Source organism: Odocoileus virginianus, unplaced genomic scaffold (genome assembly GCF_023699985.2).
Source record: "Odocoileus virginianus isolate 20LAN1187 ecotype Illinois unplaced genomic scaffold, Ovbor_1.2 Unplaced_Scaffold_8, whole genome shotgun sequence".
Taxonomy (NCBI): domain Eukaryota; kingdom Metazoa; phylum Chordata; class Mammalia; order Artiodactyla; family Cervidae; genus Odocoileus; species Odocoileus virginianus.
In genome coordinates, this window is record NW_027224270.1 from 3032975 (window position 1) to 3055555 (window position 22581).

The following is a 22581-nucleotide window of genomic DNA, read 5'->3' on the forward strand; positions in this document are numbered from 1 at the left end:
ATTTTTCAGCAGACTACTGCAGTTGATTTATGCAGTTCTTTATGTTTGCTCCTATGAAAAGACCATTTTCATCTTTTGTTTTTATTTTCCAAACATACAAGGGTCACTAAACCTCTTTAGAAATTACTTCTGAATAGTCATTCTTTGTATGGAAAAACTACAGTATATTCCTTAAGTGAAATTCAATCAACTACTTTTATGGTAGCTGGGCTTAAAAGACATCAGTGAAAATACCCACACAAGCTCTTAAGATCAAGGCATTTGTTTCAGCTGACTTTAGTATGTACTTAGCCATTGTGCATCAAATAATGAGCAAAATAGGCAGACTTCTAATAAGCAAGTACAATATAGACAAAAGAGAACACTGATTTAAGGTCCTGGTGTCAAATGCAGTAAAACACTCTGTTTATAGCAGGTCAGGCTTGGGTTTACAATTAGCACTAATTACTGGGAAAAAAATCAAAACCGCAGCTTTAAGGAAGGACACTTTTCACTGGAAGATCAAAGCCAGTCTCTGCAGAATAGGGAAGCCTCTACCACTTAATTGCACTGAAGTGCTAATTGGATTGTAAGGAACTTTCATGAGTTCCTCCAATTAGCCAGCCATCCCTGACGAAATCCAAAAGAAGAGATTATGAGTTCTTAGGGCTTTTGTCTATTTGGTTGCCATTTGTATACCTGAGTGAATGTAGCCTTGCCTCCTTTTTATGCAAATTGAGGTCTTTGGGTGTCTCAGTTATTAACTTCCTATAAATAGCCTTGAAGGTAAAGCTGTCCATTGGATATAAAGTCTTAACTGCATGCAAATGCTAATGGGACAACGTTTAATGGGAACCATCATTTTTGGTAAGATGGTTCATGTAAAGCTTGAGAATCGGTGCAGCTTCTTGGCTCGGGTTTGTCACCTTGTGCACTTAGGCTCCAGTGAGGATATTTCTGTTACATTTGATGTTTGTATTACATTTAAGTACTCTCCATTTTGGGTAACTTCTTTTTGAAAGAAATGGATAATCAGTAATTTCATGGTGTTTATTCTCTAAGTAATAATTTTTTATCCAAGAGAATTATTCATGGTTCTAATTGTGCTTTGCTCATACACTGCATCCCCTGTGATTTTTATTGTTATTGTTTGATCATGTAAGGCAGCAAAAATTTTGCCAGCTCACCACATGAAAGCTTCTATGACAAAGTGATTTCTTTGGGCAAAACTATCCATTTGGATAAAGAAAATAGGAAACTTTGCTTGATGCCAGGTCCTCCCTACATAGAGTGAAATAAAAATTTGGCAGCTGTGGCATGAATTCACCTGTCTATATTTGACTGGGTCCATGATAAATCTTAAAAAGCTCTCACTGACATAAAATGTATTATACTGTATTTACATTCCTCAAACGTTGTTTGTTTGGACATTTGCCTAGGTGATAAATGTGCTAGGTCTCCTTTGTATTGACAAAGGAAGACAAACTTAAGCATTTATCCAGGATTTCAGATGTTTTGAATTATCTGGTTAACCTCATTAACTAGAAAAGAATCTAGTTTCCACACTTTACTTTCTATTATATAAACCCTAGAGTGAGTCTTCAAGTAGTAAAATTGTTGATTTGCAACTCCAAAATTTGAGTATGCTGAGGATAACAGAACAGTGTCAGAGAATAGTAACTTGATTTTCTGTGCTCTCAAAGTCAAGTGTGTTTTCTGCTCAGCTTTTATATTTTATAATAAATAGAGGTATTAAGATGATAAAGGTACCTACTGTGTGCAGTTGGTACTTTTAGACATTTTACATACTTGATCTCATTTTCCAGATAAGAGAACTGAAGCTTAGAAAGACCCAGTAACATAGCTATTAAGTAACCCAACTAGAAAAGCCAGGATTATAGTCCAGTTTTCCTGACTTCAGAGCCTTTGCTCTCAGCTTATTGCCATTAGTGGCAAAACAGATTCCTCCCTTAGGTTTAGTCTTAGCTCTTTATACACCTCTCATGTCGGGCTAACCGTTTGTATCTGCGCATTGTTTCTGTCGAGCTTCTTGTTCCCGCTGTGGAAGCAAGGGGCCGTATCTGTGATGTGGATCAGGGCCCCGTGAGCGGGCCCGGCCACCCCGGGCTCTCGGCCAGCAGGACCCACAGAGCCCCCGCCTCCCCCAGGGCCTCCAGGTGTCCAGTCAAGTCCTGGGAGCTACACAGTGTTTGCAGCTTAATAAAAGCTCAGGACTTGAGAATCCTACAAGTAATAAGAAGAAAATACTTTATTCTTTTCTAGTGTATGACTACTCTTCCAAATATTTTAAGTTTTTCTTTTCCTTCTCATCGTGAATACATTATTTTCTATTACAGATAAAAACTTCCCTAAAGGAGGGTGGGTTTTGTACCATGAAATTATTCAGATAGGTTTTTAAAATTAGATTAATGGGTGGCATGCATTGTTTAAAATAACTGTTTTCTCTATAAAATTTTATGCTTTTGCCAAATTCTCGCCTATCTCAGAATCCTCTGAGTCCTGAAATTAGTTAAGTTGTTAAAAGAAATTTATCCATGATGTAAATATTTGTTGATATTAACTTCTCTGTCCTGTTTTATGAAGAAAATAATTAGCTTATAGTTAGACAAGTTTCCTTAAAATAAAATGAAACAGTGGTTCATTTCTAAGAAACTTTAGCATTTGCTCTGTTATTTACAACAAATTATCCCACTGACATCTTCTAAACTACATTTAATAATGTAAGAAAATAATTTTAAAATCCCATTTGACATGCAAGGTAGCAGAAATAACTTCTTTGTAATGGTCTTTCAGTTTTTGCGTTAAATGGTGTTTTATCCTTGTCTATATTTGGGAATAATACCAGTATCAAAGGGCATGTGTTGTGTGTTGTGTAGGGGGCCTGACGGAGTAGATGGTTAATAATCAGTAGCTATTTACATAGTGGAATGCTAGTCACAGTGAACGCATGAGTTACTAAACAACTTCGTTACTGGTGTACCGCCCTACGTGAAGGGTTTTCTACTGTAAGTCCTAACTTTTAGATACAGCTGGCCCTTGAACAATGCAGGGATTTGGGGCCCCAACCCTCCTTGCAGTTAAAAATCTTTATAACGTTATCGTTGTCCTTCTCTACATGGTTCTGCATCCCTGGATTCAACCAACCAGAGATCATGAAGTACTTTAGTACATATTTATTGACGAAATCCACATGTAAGTGGACTCATCCAGTTCAAATTCACTGTTGGTCAACTGTATTTATACTATATAACTTTATATATTTTAAAATTTTTTGTAAAATACACATGACATAAAATTTACTATTTTAACCGTTTTAAGTGTACAGTTTAGTAGCATTAAGTGCATTCACCGTGTTGTGCAGCCATCATCACTATTTGTTTCTAGGACTTCTCAAATAGAAACTGTTACATCTCTTACTTTAAGTTTAAAATAGTATCCACTTGAAAAAATTAGACAACAAAAGTATATTTATCAGATCTATAGTGAACATTTATTTATTATGATCTCTTTTATTCCAAAAGCATTTCACTCTTCAATGAGTCACATTTACTCTAATGAATTAATGAATAAAAGACATCATCCAAAACCTCTTGATCTTTTCTTACCCAGACTCCAAGAACCCTTCTCCTGCTTTTTGTTCCCTCCCACTCATCGCCAACTTCCCACCCATGATCGCTTGAAATCAAGTTTAGCTGAGAAAGCTCTTTAACTGAGATAGGTGTTTTCACATCCAAGTGAAAGCATTCTCCAACCAGGTGTCTTTCAAGACATATTTATCAGGAAACACACTTGACATTAGTTCTGTGTTATCCCTAGCGGGCCGGGTTTTGGCTGATTGTGACTCACCCGTGAGTTTAAATCGTCTCTGACGATCTCCCCTGGCTTTGCTCCTGTCTTGGTGGCGGCTCTCCCGCCATCTCCTTAGTTGGCAAGCGTTGACCAGACCTGACGGTCCCACATCTGTGCCCTGTGCCTGGGTTGCTTTTTCTGCCAGAGTGCCCCTCCCCAGCTGGAACCCCCTTCTCTGCAGCCAGCTGCTTGTTGCTGCCGCTCTGCGCTCAGCTCAGACTCGCAGGGAAGCCTCTGGCGCCCAGCCACCTACCTCTGCCTGTGCGTCCACACCTTCGTGTGCGAAACCCCTGCTCACCTGTGTCACACGCTGCGGAGAGTAAGGCCTCACTGGCCTTCTTGCCCTCTAGCTTGGGAACTCCCGAAGGTTTGGCAGGGTGACTTGTAAATATGTATAACCCTATTTCCTAGTACAGTATCTGGCACAGAGGAGGCAATCCGTAAATCAGTTCAGTCCAGTTCAGTCGCTCAGTCGTGTCCGACTCTTTGCGACCCCATGGATCGCAGCACGCCAGGCCTCCCTGTCCATCGCCAACTCCTGGAGTTCACTCAAACTCATGTCCGTTGAGTTGGTGATGCTATCCAACCATCTCATCCTCTGTCGTCCCCTTCTCCTCCCACCTTCAGTCTTTCCCAGCATCAGGGTCTTTTCAAATGAGTCAGCTCTTCGCATGAGGTGGCCAAAGTATTGGAGTTTCAGCTTCAACATCAGTCCTTCCAATGAACACCCAGGACTGATCTCCTTTAGGATGGACTGGTTGGATCTCCTTGCAGTCCAGGGGACTCTCAAGAGTCTTCTCCAACACCACAGTTCAAAAGCATCAAATAGTTAGTAAATAGTTATTAAATAAACATTACAGTTTTAGAACTTTTCCCATTGTAGTCAACCTGTCAGACCCAAGTACAGTGCAGTCCTGTGTTTGTATTTTCAGCCTATCAGGACCGTCTGGGGCTTCCTCTTAAGACGAGCATGGAGGACAACTCGAGTCTGAGAACTGGATCCGTGAATGTGCTCCGGCTACAGGAAAAGCAGCGTAGCCAAAGGAGCGAAAGTAAAAAGGAATCAAGAGCCGTCAGGAAGCACTAAGGCCCCCAAGTTTCCCTCCTGCCCGTATCGTCCCTGCTCTTGGTTAACCTGAATATGTTTCCACAGCAGAATAAGGGCCCAGGACTAGTGTGTGACGTGAGAAGCAAAGTGCACAGATTAATATTAGTCACTGAGAACAGATCTACTGAGAGGGTCCCTGCAATGAAATAAAATGCACTTTATTACTAAGTGCTGAATAAACCTCCCGGAGCTTTTCTTGCCTTTTTGAGACCATGTTAGTTCCAAAGACCAAAAAAAAGAAAAAGTATCAAAGAACCAGGGCACTCAGAGGCCATTTCTTGTCCCAACTTGAGCAAACCACTTGAAGCTCTGGTCTGTGTCAATTGAGACCATGTTGGAAGGGACCCGAAACTGATGTTTTAGTTAAAATTCAGCAGACTGAGTCCCCATGTTGTAAGAACCATTGTAGCAAAACTTTGTACATCCATCAGGCATGCGAACTGTTTTTTGTAATAAAAGCCACTCCTACTAAAACATAACATATGATGGCGTGATTAGCATGCTTTTCACATTGTGATCACTGAGATGTGGCAGCCACATAAGCTAGTGAATTTGATGAGTGAGGCAGAGGGGGTATGACGTTGATGAGAACCAGGCGAAAGGCAGGTGAGGCATATCACAAAACGCGTGCAGAAAGAAAATGCACCTCGATAACAAAGAGTTGCCTGTGCGCATGTGAGTGTCCGTGTGCTTATTTCGCAGCCCTGCATATTAAATAATGATCGTGACTCAGAATGCTTGAATTTTCTGTGTAACTGAATTAAAAGTAAGTTGAAAAATACATGGAGTTCATCTAAAGGATTCCCAAGCACTTGTCTTTTGTATGAAGTGGTCTTTGTACTTTGCTGGACCCAGCGTTCGGTTAAGAGAATTTTACCCATCAGCACCTGAACTGAACTTAGTGATCGGTCCTGAACACAGAAGGCCCGCATCTAAGAGGAGAACGGTTCCACGGCCCAAGCACTCGTCAGAAATATCACGGGCATTGTGCATGTAGGAGAAGGCCCTTTGATGTAAGCACCAAGGCTGTTACCATGGAGACCACATTCAAGTCCCTTCCTGACGCTGGAGCACCTGATCTTCATGTCTCCACTAATTTCCACAGAACCTTGACCAGACTTGACATTTTTAACTCTAATGTGACAGACTTTATTTTAAGTAAAGTGTGTGATCGCTCCATCATTCATAAAACTGAGGAGGCGAAATTCTGAAAGGTGTGCAATAATCCCTGTAAAATTTGGAACCCGAGGCAAATTCTCCTCCATTGTCCCATTTCTTAGCCTTGTGACGGATTATTTTCTGTGCAACTTTGGATATTTTACTGTTTTACTCTGGGAAAAAGCACAGGCCTGTCTAATGTGGGGTAAATGGGCCACAGAGTGTTAGCTCACGGCCAGACGCTTCGAGGAGGGACGAGGACGAGGAGAAGGGATGGCTGTTTCGAGGTGTGCAGATCACCCACAGCAGAGTTCACTTTCGAGCCTTTCTCGGTTCCCCGGGGGAGGGAGGATCCCGAGCCCCGTCAGATGGCCCCGTCGCAGTGTGCTGATGGGTGATCCCCAGCTGGGGAGGAGCCGTGACTGCCGAAGGGGGAGCGGCCGAAGGGCGGGGGCTTCTGATGGTTTGAGGGTGGGAGGGAGCGCCTAATGATACACGTTCTCAGGTGGACACAGCGCAGGCAGGCTGCAGGTCACGTTTTAAAGGATGTGGTTTCTTGTAAATTCTCTCTAATTTGCCCTGTTGTTTTTAACTGAACTGAGTTGTGTGGCATCAGCTTGAAATAAAATTAAGACCTGGATGATACCTTCCTAAGGGTGGCCTTAGGAAACACCTTGTCAGTGTCTCTGCATTAAAAAGCTCAGTCATTTGCATTTTGGTCCTTTTTAAGAGCAGGTTACCTTGCAGCTGACCTGGCTATAGAGGGATAAATAATGTAGGCGTTCCTTTCTTCACAGGAGACGAAGAGGATCTGTTAGATGTTGATTCCCAAATTTTTAGCTGGCTGAGGTGACCTCACTCTGAGGTCTATATAACATACCTTTTGTTCTGAGAATAAAGATTTGATCTCAGTCAATGAGAGTCTTAAAACTAAAGAAGGGGAAATGGTGCTAGCCTATGAAGGGAGGGGAGATATTTAAACTTACCCAAGAATAAAGGAACAGTTCTGTATCTCTATGTGCTGAGAACAACTGACAAAAAAAAAAAAAGAATCTGGCCTATATTTTCTCCTTCTAATTTTACTCACGATTCACTTTTTTAAAACCCACTTCGTCTCTGTGTACCGGAGTTGACTCACAATCTTAAGGGGAGACAGTTATGCCCTCCCCCTGGATTACACGGCCCTTGTACCATTTCAGCTGACATTTCCCCTGCCGCGTCAGCGGCTGAGAGTTTATTTCATGGACACAGGGCCTCACGCCCTGCACAGAGCGCCTGGATCACAAACTGCTGTTTAAGGATGATTCTGCACGTCATTGTCCGTCACCCTCTAGAGTCAACTAGGTCACTTAAAACTGTTCAGTGAGAGTGGTAATGGGCTTCATTTTGAAGCATTTTTTGTTTTTCCTCAATTCAACAGAATCAGGAAGTTTCCACCACAAGTATAAATATTTGCGAACTATATTCTCTGTAGTTAAAAGGCAATTCAAGGCGCTAGCTTTTGTCATATGTATGCCTTTGTGTGTGTGCGCTGCGTTTGAGCACACAGAGCAGCTTAAGTGACGCCTGAGTCGATGTGGGCAGAAAGTTACACAGTTACGTTAGGTGGGGAAAAGGAATATGCCCCAAGCTGAGGAATCCAGTGTGGTCTGGTGAGATAAAATCTGTAGGAGGCTCTGAACAATGACATGCACCAATTTCTTCACTAATACCAATTTTAAGCATAATACTTTTTCGTAATGTATTTCTAAATGTGTATTACAAGTAGGAATTAAAGATTCTCTTCTTCCTAATTTTTTTTTTTTTTTTTGGTACTTTGGCCTCAAGTCATTTTTTTTTTTTAAACCGGTGAAAAAATCCTGTTTCCTTTCTCTCCTCTCCAGTGTGAGAACTGTTTATTAGCGTGTTACTTCCTGATCAGGCTAATTGGCTGCGTCTCGGGGAGCAGTTGGCGGAACCAGATGTTGTTGACACCCGCCCTTCTGGTCTCTGTCCCCGTTTTCCTCACCTGTACTCGTTATGAAGCCAGTGCCCTTTGTCCTCGTAGCTCTACACTTCTGGCACCAGGGTTTTTAATCGGTAATGCTGCAAGGCTGAGAAAGCACACGGGAAAGAAACTGATAATCAAGCAATGACTATATTAAGCAAAGCGGTGAAACCATGCAAATTTAAAAAGAACGGAGTCAGCCTCACAGTTCTGAAGGTGACAAGTCACACCCTCATGTTAAACCTGAGCTCCATGCAAATCCATTCGCTCCCTTCCCAACGCTGTCAGTGCTGAGATTTGGGCACAGGGCAACTAAAATTTTATCTTTGTTTTGGAGCCATTTTCTTTTACATTGCTTCTCTTGACTTTCCCTAAACTGTCCAGCAGGCAGTCTCTCTTGTGCCCACTTACAAGGTTAATTTTGTGAGGAATTGGTGAAACTTCTCAGAGTTTCATCAGATCACTTTATCTTAAAGACTTAGGAGCACGTCACCCAGGACAGTCAGTCTCTGTCTTGGCTGCTGTTTTGAGGTGCGTCTTGTGGGCCTGCAGCAGGACGAGTTAATTGTCACTGCGGGGACGAACTAATAATGCAGTCTTTGGGAGCCTCCTGTGCGCCAGGAGTTTCCTTTCATCCCACAGCATCTCTGTGGGAGATGAAAATCCTTCTTCTCAAGGTGGGGAACCCAAATCGCAGAGAGCTGAAGTCACTAGACTCGGAGCCTCAGTCTCCCTGCCCTCTGCCGCTCCACCTTCTGACTGCGGAAGGAGAGCTGGAGGTTACCAGCGCCATGCTGCACCCAGCAGAGTGGCCAAGTCTACAGCAGTCGTTCTGCAGCCTAACTGTACAAAGTGATCACATGGGGAGCGCGGTGAAAGTGCAGATTCCTTGCTGTCCCTGCAGAGGAGTCTGAATGTACCCCCAGGAATCTGAATTTTTAACAACCACCCCGGTCGTTCTGAAGCAGATTTCCACTCTGAGGATGACTTTTCTATAGGTATTAATAAAATATCTGTAAATAAATATTTATCCACCCATCCCTGCATCTATCATGTGCGTGCGTACCTGGAAGAATTTCTGTAATAGTTCTTACTTTAAGGGGGAAAAAAACCGACTTCTCTTGCCACATGATGTTTAAGTTTTTTATAGTTTTAATGGCAACCCCTTTTTTATCAGCACCCCTCCTCTGTCCACTTTCTTCCTCCCAAGAAGGCTAAAGCGTTGGTTTTGCTTTCTTCAGATTTATTCAAGAGTTCATTAATTTTTGAGTTAAGTCTTTATAAGTATTGCTTTTCATTTTGATAGGGCCAGATTTTCTTTGAGATTGATGTCCCTTAGTGTTTGAGAAAGATTTCTTTGACACTTTTAACCACAGAGATTGATTTTAACTACTGGACTTAACTTCGTTTTTAAAAGATCTTTGGAAGAGGGGCTGTTCTGAACTCAGATATAAGTGTAGGCTACCTTGAGAATCTATGTCTCTGAAATAATAACGAATTGGGGAAAAGCAGGTATGGCAGCAAATCTTTTGTTATGAGAAATTTTTAATTGAAAAACTTAGTTTTCCATAAGCCAGTGCATTTTTCATGGAGAAAGGCTATTGGCGACACTTACTAAAGTGCTGCAACATTTTGCTAATTTAAAAAAGGTCTACTTGAGATCGATCGTGACCTTATCAATAAGATGATCTCATTCATCTCCTTTGGAGACTCTTGTCGCGGGGAACTGCAATAGCTCTGAGCTGCCTCTACTTTGATTGCAAAATCAACATTAAGGAGGGTTGCAGAATCAGTTTGTGGTCAAGTGAAGCAACTCTGTGATCTTTCTTAGTTATTAGTTTTTAAAACATAACACATCTTTGTAATCTTTCTTAATTCTTTGTTTTAAAAAAATCACAAGCCCACACTACTGATAATCACTAATTTCTTTTTTTATTCTTAAGACTGAGAGCTATTTGGATAAGAGGGAGAATGAGTTTTTGGTACTTACTGAATTTGTGGTTCTCTTAGATCAGTACTTCCTCCTGCTTAATGCATTATTTTGTTCATATAAATTATTCCTTTCATTAGAAACAAGTGTCAAATATCAGCAACTGTCATAAAAAGTAAAATTACTTATGTTTTACTAGTTTTCTGCATTTACTTCTAAAAAATGTTTTATTATTTGAAAGAATAATTTCGTTTCCTTAAAGTTGGGGAAAATTTAGAATGGATTTTCAAAATGCATTGCATACTCCGTACTTCACATATCTAAAGGTCTGTCAGTAAATTATGAGATTGAACTTCCTGTGTGGACTTTGAGGTAAATTTCTGGCTTTAAAGTTGCTTTTTGTATCAGAGCAGGAATTGTACAATCTGCAGTTCCTTGAGCCTAATTTTATAGATAATAAGGAAAAGGGGAAAGTCAGTTCTCCTATAGTTACCCTTCTTTCATTTCTGCTTTTTACTTTTACTAATTTTGTACTAACCATTTCAGCTTTCTTATATTAGTTTATCAACTTTCCTTCGTTTCTAGTCTTCTGTGATCAAAACTGTTTTCTCTCCATCTGCTAACTTTTCATTCATATCTCCTTTTGAAATCTGTTTCCTCTCCTATAGACTCATGAATATGCCATGGTATGTCAACTGTCTTTGACTAATTAGAAGGGGGAAAAGAATTCTTTCCTTTTGAGATTGTCATTCTCCCTGTGTACCAGTGGAACAATTAAAATCAACTCCTCTTTGCCTACGAGTGATTCCACAAGTTAGGCGTGGGAAATTGAAAGAGGGTGTTTCCCCCGAGGACCCCTGCTCTCTGTAAGAGTGCACCCTCCCTGGCGCTGCAGGCAGTGGACTGCTGGTCAGGGTGTATCGTCCAGCATGCTTTCCCAACGATCTTTCCTGAGACAGTACTGACTCCTTAAAGCTGTTGCTGTTTTACGCTATTTTTGTTTCATGTATGTGCCAGGAAAAACATAATTGAAATGGCCGTATTTTGGTAACATCCATAATACTTAATAAGAGTTACTTTATATTCATTTTATTTTGTGTACACCTATTTATCTTAATTCTCACTTATAAATATTATGTTAAATGAGATGCTCTTTTAAGAAGAATATTTAGTCAGCACTCAGTTTTTTCATTTAATATTAAAGCTATCAGAAAATGTTTGCAGATACCTTGTTCATGTTTTAGAGCTACATCAGCCAAGTTGCACTGGTCATAGCAAACAACTTCTTCCAACAACGCAAGAGACGATTCTAAATGTGGACATCACCAGATGGTCAATACCAAAATCGGATTGATTATATTCTTTGCAGCCAAAGGTGGAGAAGTTCTATACAGTCAGCAAAAACAAGCCTGGGAGCTGACTGTGGCTCAGATCTTGAACTCCTTATTGCAAAATTCAGACTTAAATTGAAGAAAGTAGGGAAAACCACTAGACCATTCAGGTATGACCTAAATCAAATCCCTTATGATTATACAATGGAAGTGACAAATAGATTCAAGGGATTAGATCTGATAGAGTGCCTGAAGAACTATGGATGGAGGTTTGTGACATTGTACAGGGGATCAAAGACCATCCCCAAGAAAAGAAATGCAAAAAGACAAAATGGTTGTCTGAGGAGGCCTTACAAATAGCTGAGAAAAGAAGAGAAGCAAAAGGCAAAGGAGAAAAGGAAAGATATACCCATTTGAATGCAGAGTTTCAAAGAACAGCAAGCAAAGATAAGAGAGCCTTCCTCAGTGATCAATGCAAAGAAATTGAGGAAAATAATAGAATGGAAAAGACTAGAGATCTCTTCAAGAAAACTAGAGATACCAAGGGAATGTTTCATGCAAAGATGGGCTCAATAAAGGACAGAAATGGTATAAACCTAACAGAAGAGAAGATATTAAGAAGAGGCGGCAAGAATACACAGAAGAACAGTACAAAAAAGATCTTCACGACCCAGATAATCATGATGGTGTGATCACTCACCTAGAGCCAGACATCCTGGAATGCGAAGTCAAGTGGGCCTTAGGAAGCATCACTATGAACAAAGCTAGTGGAGGTGATGGAATTCCAGTTGAGCTCTATTTCAAATCCTAAAAGATGATGCTGTTTAAGTGCTGCAGTCAATATGCCAGCAAATTTGGAAAACTCAGCAGTGGCCACAGGACTGGAAAAGGTCAGTTTTCATTCCAGTCCCAAAGAAAGGCAATGCCAAAGAATGCTCAAACTACCACACAATTGCACTCATCTCACACGCTAGCAAAGTAATGCTCAAAATTCTCCAAGCCAGGCTTCAACAGTACATGAACCGTGAACTTCCAGATGTTCAAGCTGGATTTAGAAAAGGCAGAGGAACCAGAGATCAAATTGCCAACATTCATTGGATCATAGAAAAACCAAGGAGTTCCAGAAAAACATCTACTTCTGCTTTATTGACTATGCCAAAGCCTTTGACTGTGTGGATCACAATAAACTGTGGAAAATTCTGAAAGAGATGGGAATACCAGACCACCTGATCTGCCTCCTGAGAAATCTGTATGCAGGTCAAGAAGCAATAATTAGAACTGGACGTGGAACAGCAGACTGGTTCCAATCAAGAAAGGAGTACATCAAGTCTGTATATTGTCACCCTGCTTATTTAATCTTGCGGAATGCCGGGCTGAATGAAGCACAAGCTGGAGTCAAGATTGCCAGGAGAAATACCAATAACCTCAGATATGCAGATGACACCACCCTTATGGCAGAAAGTGAAGAAGAACTAAAGAGCCTCTTGATGAAAGTGAAAGAGGAGAGTGAAAAAGTTGGCTGAAAACTCAACATTCATAAATTAAGATCATGGCTTCCAGTCCCATCACTTCATGTCAAATAGATGGGGAAACAATGGAAACAGTGACAGACTTCATTTTTGGGGGCTCCAAAATCACTGCAGATGGGGACCGCAACCATGAAATTAAAATGGCTGCTCCTTGGACGAAAAGCTATGACCAACCTAGATAGCATATTAAAAAGCAGAGACATTACTTTACCAACAAAGATCCGTCTAGTCAAGGCTATGGTTTTTCCAGTAGTCATGTATGGATGTGAGAGTTGGACTATAAAGAAAGTTGAGCGCCAAAGAATTGATGCTTTTGAACTGTGGTGTTGGAGAAGACTCTTGAGAGTCCCTTGGACTGCAAGGAGATCCAACCAGTCCATCCTAAAGGAAATCAGTCCTGACTATTCTTTGGAAGGACTGATGTTGAAGCTGAAACTTCAATACTTTGGCCACCTTATATAAGCAAAGAGTTGACTCATTGGAAAAGAGCCTGATGCTGGGAGCGATTGGGGGCAGGAGGAGAAGACAATGACAGAAGGTGAGATGGTTGGAAGGTATCACTGACTCAATGGACATGAGTTTGGGTAAACTCGAGAGTTGGTGATGGACAGGGAGGTCTGGTGTGCTGCAGTTCATGGGGTCACAAAGAGTCGGACACAACTGAGCGACTGAACTGAAGATATATGATTAAGTATCAAAATAAGTTTAGACTGAATTAATGGTCAGTGAGTTCAGAGGAAACAGATATCAGTATGAATTGATGACCTTGGGCAGGTTGGTTGAAAAGATAGTATTTACCCTTGTCCTTCAAAGATTGGTATCTTTCAATGTCATGTCCATATCAGAGACCTTTTACTTATTACTTTATATTTAGAAGATAAAAGGAAGAAATCAAAGGTGATTTTAAGATTTCATGCTGGGATAACCTGAAGAGTGAAGTGACATTAGTCAGGCAGTGGTATCTTGGGAGCTGGCTTGAGAGAGAAGTTGAACAATCTGGTTTGGGACATTTGAAGTATGAGATCCAGTAAAAAGAAGATAGAGATACAAGAGACCAAATGATGCACCAAGGATACAGTCGGTGTAGTCGAAAGCAGACAGCTGGAAGTGCAGAGGCCTGTGTTCTACTTGGTGCCCTCCCTGAGCCCAGCTAGGCAGGTTAAGTGTAACCAAGAGACTTAATGGCTCCTAGCTTCCATTGTCTTATACGTAAGAGTCTTGAAATTCCTTGCATTTTAACATTCCATAAAGAAACATTTCAGAGCTTGCCACACACAAGTAATAACTGAGTCCATCAAAGTACACTTGACCGTTTACGGTCAGAGGATATTTAGTGAGAGTAAGGGAAGGAGGTCGACTCTGGAGGAGCGCTGTAGTTCCGTGGGGGATGAAGGCAAAGTGGAGGAGAATGTGTTGTCCTGGGCGGATGACTGTGTGAAGCAGAGCAGAGAGGCAGCGTGGGTGCTGACAACACTGGTGCGAGTCCGTACAGGTCACACGTGTTGATCTCCTGTCTGGCGCTCTCTGCTGAGACAGACGTGCTGCGGCTCTAGAGGGGTCTTTCTCAGCGGCTGTGATCACTGATCACAAGACACAGATTTCATCTGGCGTTGAATATTTGTATTTTTGCATCAGGAAAGTCAAATTATCTTATTGACTGTTCTAAGCAAAACTGGGCTTTTTTAGGCCGAATCATATTTGCATACACAGTCAAGTACACAATATAGTTTAGACAGAACATGTAGGATATATGAAAGTGCCATTTATGCTATTTAAATAATTCGAGTAACCTTGCTTTCATCTCTGAATTACTTACTTCAGGTCTGTATTTTAGAAACATGCCAATGTATTAAACAGAGCCACTGAAAACATCATTTGATTATCTTAGTTATTTGATGGTATATTAAAATAACACAAACACATTTGTGAACCCAGAAGTTGACATGTATCAGAAAAATCATAATTTGAAGAAATCTTTGAAGGCCTAACAGTTTCTTTCTTTCAAATTTAACCCTTCAATAAAAAATGATTATATTAAATTGCTCATAATTTATAACCAATTCTGTGACTGGAGTCTCAAATAACTAATTAGTTGTTTATCCCCAGAGATGATACTGAGAAAGTTTCAGTCCTGTTGGAGGGAGATGTGGAAAATTGCCAACATCTAAAATAGCTACTTTAATTTTAAAAGTATTAGCAAGGCAAATCAAAACCCAAATTTTATTCCATCAAGAGATAAAACCATAGAAAGGTGGTTTTATAGAGGAAAGCAAAGAGTAAATATAAAAATGTTTGAAAGAGATGAGCCATCAATTATTTCATGCATCTACACTTAAATTGGCAGATATAGTCATACTTAAGCTTAGACTAAAACTTGTTTGTTTTATTTTAACATATGCATATTCCTGTCCTTGCAGTCCTACAAGTATTAAGATGTCCAGATTTTAAGAAATTTGTTGATATAAAATGAGAATAAGAAATATTAATTCTAAATTCTATTCACTCTCATGAGAATTTATTGTTTTGAGACAGACTTTCTCTTTGAACCATTGTATGAACAATGATAAAAAGCCAATTATACTAAAAAAAACTGCTTTGAACAAGTAGAGGTTATTTGTATTCACCTCATGGAGTGCTATGCTGAGAACTTTTGTTGCCCACTTTGATCTATGAAAAATGACTATCTTGAACTTTTTTTCTATTTCCCCTTGTCTCATACATCCTAGGCAGCTTTCATCCTTAAAATGTATTTGATGCAATAAACTGCCACTTTTTACAGCACGACTGTGTATTAAATGTTTTAATACACTACTTAATACCCACTCTGTTTTTCGTTTTTGTGGCAAGAAACGGAGACTTAGCTGAAGTAAGCTGCCCGGGGTCACATAAGCTGGTCCGTGGCAGAGCCAGGGTTCGGAGCCTGTCTGCGTAGCCCTCTTCTCCACTGCCCTTGATTTCTGCGCCCTCCGTTCCCGGCCCCTGCTCGGTGCCAGGGAGGTACACACGAGAAGGAGCTTCTCCCCCTTCTCTGGTCTCCTGGCCCTCGGTCTAGCAGGGGGCCGGGGGGCGGGGTCGCTGCCCAGCCTTGTGTGGCTCCCCTGGCAGTCCGGGGCCTGCCAGTGGCTGCTGGAGGTGGTTCTCCCTGGTATCAAGTGGCATCAGCCGCATCCTCTGTTCTCCCAGAACCTTCAGGCAATTTTCTGTCTCAGCTGCGAGGCGACTGTTGCCGAAAGCAAGCTCTCGTCGTGACACTCCCAAGGGTTTTCCAAGACTTCTGGTGTCCTCTCAACAGGAAAACAGGGCAGGCGGCTTGCCGAAGAGTCAGGAAGGAGTGTGACCCGTATGCTCGGGGAACGCGCTTGTGCAGCAGCAGGGGTCAGAATCCCTGAGCCCAGACCGGTGACCAGACTTCCTTTATTCCAGCCCCGGGGGGCCCGCTGCTGGTCTGGTCCGCCGGGCCCGTGGCGGCAGCGACCTGTGCCGCTCACCATGTGCTGACGGCCCCAGCGCGTGGCTACCACTCACCAGGACCTTGGTGGCCGGCCGGCCTCCAGAGGCCCGGCCGTGGCTGTTGCACAAAGGAGACGTTACCTTTCTTGGATGTCGCTATTATAATTCGAAAATGAGTTTTGCCTTCATCGCTGCATCACATTTGGAATCTCTCTTGGATGTTGTTATTAGTTTGGGCTCATGGCGCTCATGATAGCTGTCACACATGAATCACATCCATCATGTGATTCCTAATTTGCTCCATTATGACAAATGGATTTAGACACAAACTTGCAATTACCTATTTTGAGGTTAATAGCAGATTTGGGGTTGTAATTGGTTCCCAAATATTCAATTTAGGGAAATTATTTCTCACCCGGCTCTAAAACATGTTCTAAATAAGCAAATTGTATTTTTTCCTATCACTGCAAAATTGTGCCAGATGAGACCATATGAGTCATCCAGGCATAGTAATACACCCAAAAGTTTTTACTAGACGAGAATATCTGTGCATGCTGTGGGATGTTCTGCTCTCTGCCATTATCTCCCTTATCCACTAGATTTTGGTACAGATCTCAAATTATTGCTGAACAGTTTACTCTGTAAACTCTCTCCTTATAGGGACTATTGTATGGTGGTTATTCTATTTTCAGAATGTTAGCAGTCTTAATAACTTCCTGCAGTTATCACTTTTTAATCTAATGGCAAGACAATATTTGTAAAGGTTGCTATACCTTTTTATTTTTCTCTTGGATCTTTTTGTTAAGTATGACATTTTAAATGATTGTATATCTAAAACCATCTCAGAAAGTGTCTTTCTAAATGAGCAGAGGTCCTCTTATAGGCTTCTTTTTGAGTGTAGGGACTTTCTCTGGGCGAGTTTGCATAGAGTAGAGTTCTCTTTCTGTACAACTCTCTCTCCTTATATATGCATTCTTGTACATCTCTCAGAAATGGTACACATTCATCTAATTTAGAAAAAACTTCCTTTTCCTTACAAATCTTAGAAACAGGAAATCACAGGCCTATGGGATACCAGTCAACGAGTGACTGCAAAAAGTTGTTGTGAGAGATGGAAACATGGACTTTAGAGGTAAAGAAGATTCAGAAAACAGCTAGATTAGAAGTTGGCTGATAGGAGGGCTGAGAATCCAGGTTCTGGAGTCTTGGCAGCTTGGATTTGACTCATGTTCAGCTATTTTCTATTGGACTGTGGGCAGTTTCCTCATCAGAAAAATGGTAGTGTCTATGTGATAGAGTTGTTGTGAATGTTGAATGAGTAATTCTATAAAGCTCTTGGCACATCCCTAAGAGCCTAGGAAAAGTTAGCTATTGATTTTGTTGTCTAGTCCTTGCTCTTATCCAAAAAGGAACCTCTTTCCATGTGGCTCTTTGAGGATGATCTTTCAGCATGTACTAAAAACTTTTCCTATGAGGAGACATTTGTTACTTTCCCAAGTATTCCCCCCCCCCCATTTTTGAACAGTTCCAATAGTGAGAATTGAAGTTTTCTTCCTTATGGCTTCTGTACTTCGGGTCCACATCTGCCCACCAGGATGTTTGTAGTGTGCTTTCTATAACAAGTCTTTTCAAATATTTGAAATATCTTTTCCATCCTCTCTTCTAAGCTTTTTCTTCCCGAGGATGATGACTCCAGCTCTGTTAACTATATCTTATATATAACATTGTCAGCAGGACTGTTACCTGCCTACTTGTCCTAAATTGGTCCTTAATTCACACGTTAATGTCACTATTAAAATATGGTCCCTAGAATAAAACCAGATGTTATCTGACCAGTGCAACATGTGACTTCTCTTGCTTTCCATATAAATAGTATCATCATCTAAGTTGTTTTTAGCTTTTTTTCTTTGTGCTCATTGGGATAGTAGGTGGTGTTGAATGCACTCTACTTTTTTCTCTTAGATACTAACATCCTAAACTACCTAAATCCTTAGGTTCTCTTCACATTAACTGTGAAGTGCCCTAAGCCATTTTTGGTGCTATTGATATTTTAACCCAAGTGTAAGACTTTATATCTTATTTACAAAGACTTTTTATTTATTTTTATTATATACACACATACACATATATGTACATGTATGTATATAACTTTTATAAAAATGTTATGTTAAATGTAGCAATCTCCTTGTTGACATAGCAATGAGGAAAGGGTATATGTTGGAAGAAGCATTAGAAATGGTTCATTAGTTTTTTGAAGCATTAGTGTGGTACATATTGCGGTACATAGTATGTGGAAGCATGTTAGTGTGGTACACAGAATAGACACTCTGTCTTTATCGACTATAAAATGTTCAGACAGTGGCCACTCCTGGAGCGCTAGCTGTGGGCCAAGGACTGTGATAGGCACTTTGCAGGCAGGCTCTACTTCTCAGCTGCATTTTTATAGCATAAACTTTATAATGTAAAGAGAGGTCTCAGAATGCGCAGAAGCTCACACAGCTGGTTAATGATGGAAAGGCAGACAGAAACCAAATCCTGTACGTCCTGAAGACAGGGGAAGGGTGGAGATTCGACTCAAAAGCCATTGGTGGCACCTTGAAGGGTGCTCCCTGGGGACTGACTAGCTAGGTGTGTGACTTTACAAGGATTGGTCATGCTGCTCTGCAGAGAGAAGATTGGAGAATGGCCAGAGGGCACAGGGGCCCCTGGGAGGCTGTTGGCGTTTAGGGGAGCGTGGCGTGGAGGCCAGGAGAGTAGCAGAGAAGTGGAAAGGGGACCTGTTCTGCAGGGGGGTCCTCAGAATGTGGTGGTGGCTGGGTGTGTGGGCAAGGAGAGGGAGACTTCTGGGGTGTCCCCAGATCTCCAGCTTCAGTTGCAAGATGACTCTGATGATTAAAAATATTGATGCAGATTAAAGAGACCTAATTACTTACAGGATTTCTGCTCAGAATGTGTCTTAGTGGGTGACTAAATGAATAGATGACATATGTTAAAGTGTAAAGACTACTTTCTGGAGGTTTGCTTCTCTGTTACCTCATGTTATTAAGGAAAATTTTGTAAGACAGTGTCCTCAGAAAGTGCAGCCTTTTTAAAAAATAACTTTAGTACCTCAAGAGATTTTCCTCTCTAGAAGAAAATGCCTTTTTTTTTCCATGAGAACAGTTGGCAGGCAGCAATTCCCATTTGTTCCTTTATGGTTCCAAGCTTTTTAGTCTTCTCTGTTTCTCTGAGATTAAGTCATGGGTGCATGTGTCTAAACACCTCTGTTCAGGGCATGTTTCAGACGTGGAGAGGAGAGAAGGGGTGGGGCTGGGGGAAGGCGCCGGCGAGGCCCAGAGAGGAGGGCCACAGGAGCTTGGGGCTTCAAGGGCCTCCGGACGGCGCCTCCTGAGCTGCTCGCTTCAGCCTGGAGGGAGCCGGGCGCCAGAGGAGTGGGTCTTCGTCCAACCCGGCGCCTCCGATCCGCGAGCTAGGGGTGTCTCCACTGCCTTGATTTTCTCTGAAGCTCTCTTCTCGAACCCAGCCCTGTAGGAAGTGGCTATAGAACAAGAACCAGATTCTAAGTTCAGGAAGAAGTAGCTTCCACCTGATGGTTGGAAACGACCATAGAAAAACGTATATGAGTGAGAACTCCACCTTTTAGCGATCAACAGGTGAGACATGTGAGAAGAGAAGGGAAAAGAGCTTAGGGTAGACACCCGAGTGAGCGTCAACAGCACAGTGTCAGTCAGGTCTCAGGACAGCGGGAGTCGTGGGCGCCTCAAGCCCAGATGTCAGCAAGTGACGAGCTGCGAAGGCGGGCAGGAGGCACGTTTCAGGCCCTGAGACAAGGCCGAGCATCTTACAGCTGGGAGGCCCACTGCTTCCTGAAGGTTTCCCTCTGTATTACCTCATGGTCCTGAGGAAGGTCTTATAAGACAGTGTCCTTAGGAGAAAAGCTTGAGACCAGAGCTTTAAGTAGAAAGCAGCAGGCATGAGTCACTTCCAGCTGGGAGCTGAAACCAGAACCTTAGTGCATAAGAAGCTGGGATCCGTCAGCAACACCGGGGCAGTGGCCATTGTACTCCACCTGTCAGACCCGGACCGCACGCTGTAATTTCCTGATCAGTCCGTGATAGCGGGTGGGGAGCCGCAGTTCACTGAGCGCATCGGAGGAGGAGAGCCACGTGTTTTATGATAGAAGAGCTATGAACAGGTGTGCAGGGATCAGGCACCGTCGCAGTCCTGGCGCTCTCCCAGCACCCAGCCCTGCTAACAGCTCGCCGCTGTTCTGACGTGCCCCGTATGAGTGTTCTGCACACACAAGCCGAACAAATACAGTGTCCTCGTTTCCCTTCGTATTTTGCAGAGCAGCACCGCATTATGCACACTGTTCTTTCTGTTCCTTACTGTTTTCACCTGGTGAATAATTATTTCACAGTGCAGGAATCATTCAAATCCAGAATGCATCCACGGGTTTCTGCCCCTAATGAAAGTCTCAAGATTAAGTCAGGTTGATGAAAGTAACAGTGGGAGAAGGCTGGACCTTGTCCTTGAAAAAAGGCCCTATTTGGTTCCAGCCCATGTCCAGGGTGCCTGGCGGCGCTGGCGCAGACCCCACTGTTTCAGCGCTGGACTCGCCGGTCTCCAGTGCTGAGTACCTGAGTTAGCCCTGCCACGGCCTTACTTGTAAACAGGAGCGGGCTAGACTGACCAAAGTTTGAGGTTAAGTTCTAATTCTAGAACTGAGAACACTGTCCGAGGAGTTTGAAATCTCACCAATCTGCTGTCAGCTACTGGAACATGTCTGGCTATTGAATTTATTATCGTGGGGGTGCATGTTATGGCAACTTCCTTCAGAAAGAATTGTCTTCAAAGTGGTTGACTTTTTAAACTGTGAAAATTCTAGATATTCAGAAAAGCATAGAGAACAGTGTACACACATCAGTATGGGTGCATGCGTGGGAAGTCGCTTCAGTCGTGTCCAACTCTTTACGACCCCATGGACTAGCCCACCAGCTCCTCTGTCCATAGGATTCTCCAGGCAGGAACCCTGGAGTGGGCTGCCTTGCCTTCCCCCATGGGAAGCATCAATAAACCTTAGCTTAAAAAAAACAGATGATTACAGCAGAATTAAAGTCCATATTTATATTTCATCTTTCCTCTCCAAAAGTAACCACTCTCCTGATTTTGGTATTCATCGGTCCCACACACATGTATTTATTTTTGCTTCATTTGTATGTATCTGTGAACAATATAGATCATTCCTCTGCAGGTTTTAAAATTTTACGTAGGTGGTACTTTACTGTCTGCATTTTTTTCTTCTCACTTTTTTGTTGTTGTTGTTCAGCATTATGCTTTTTTGACTGATCCACATTGGTATATGTGTCCTAGTTAATTCATTTTTGCCATCTTGTAAACAGTGCCAATTTAATTATTCATTCTCCAATTGAAGGACATTTAGGTGATTTTTCTCTTTTTCTATTACAAACGGTGCTGCAGTGAATATCCTTGGATATATCTCTTTGTGTCTAAGAATAAATCTAGGAGTGCGTCTCCAGCTTTGCTAGGTATTGCCAATTTGCTCTCCAAAGTTGTGCTAATTTACACTCCCACCATCAGGTATAAGATTTCTCATTGCTTGACGTCCCTGCCAGCGTTTGGTGTTGCCAGACTTTTTAATGTTTGCCAATCTGATTGGTGTGAAGTGATATCTCATTATGGCTTTAATTTGTATTTACTTGATTTTTTCATGATGTAGAGAATTTTTAGATATGTTTATTGGACCTTCTTATCTTAGATTGCCTGTTGGTATCTTTTTGTTTGTCTGTCTAGGAGATTGTTTTTATCTTATTGATTTGAGGCATTCTTAGTCTGGATGCTAAACTTCTGTCAGTTACATGCTTTGTAAATATCTTCTCCATCTATGGCTTGACTTTACTTTGTTTATGGTATCTTCATGAACATGTCTTGTTTTAATGTAGTTGTATTTATCATTTTTTGCTGTGTTTTGTTCCTTCTATTTTGCCTTTTAGAGGCCTTTTCTATTCAAAATTATACTTAGATGTTATCCATCCAAACCCATTTTTAAAAAGTGTGTTAACCATTTGTTGAGTATTCCATCCTTTACACAGTGTCATTTAATTAATTAAAAAATGCATTCTAAACCATGTAACACTCCCATCAGACTTAATATCCTAACAAAAGTATTTCTCTCAAGATGGCTACCCTTGCTCTTGGAAATTTATCTTTTTAAAATT

The 22581-nt window shown here is 41.6% G+C and overlaps 1 protein-coding gene across 4 annotated transcripts in view; it reads left to right on the forward strand.

Moving 5' to 3' along the window:
- Positions 1 to 22581, forward strand: part of FBXL17 (F-box and leucine rich repeat protein 17) — a 325423-nt gene that overhangs the window by 238876 nt on the left and 63966 nt on the right. Inside the window, exon 4 of one of the 4 annotated variants that reach the window (XM_070462688.1) lies at positions 4782 to 12688. The exons of the other annotated variants lie outside the window; for them this stretch is intronic. Coding sequence (XP_070318789.1) covers positions 4782 to 4936 — 155 coding nt within the window. The 3' untranslated portion in view covers positions 4937 to 12688. Of the gene's footprint in view, positions 1 to 4781; positions 12689 to 22581 lie in introns of those variants that run through there. 4 annotated transcript variants of the gene reach the window in all.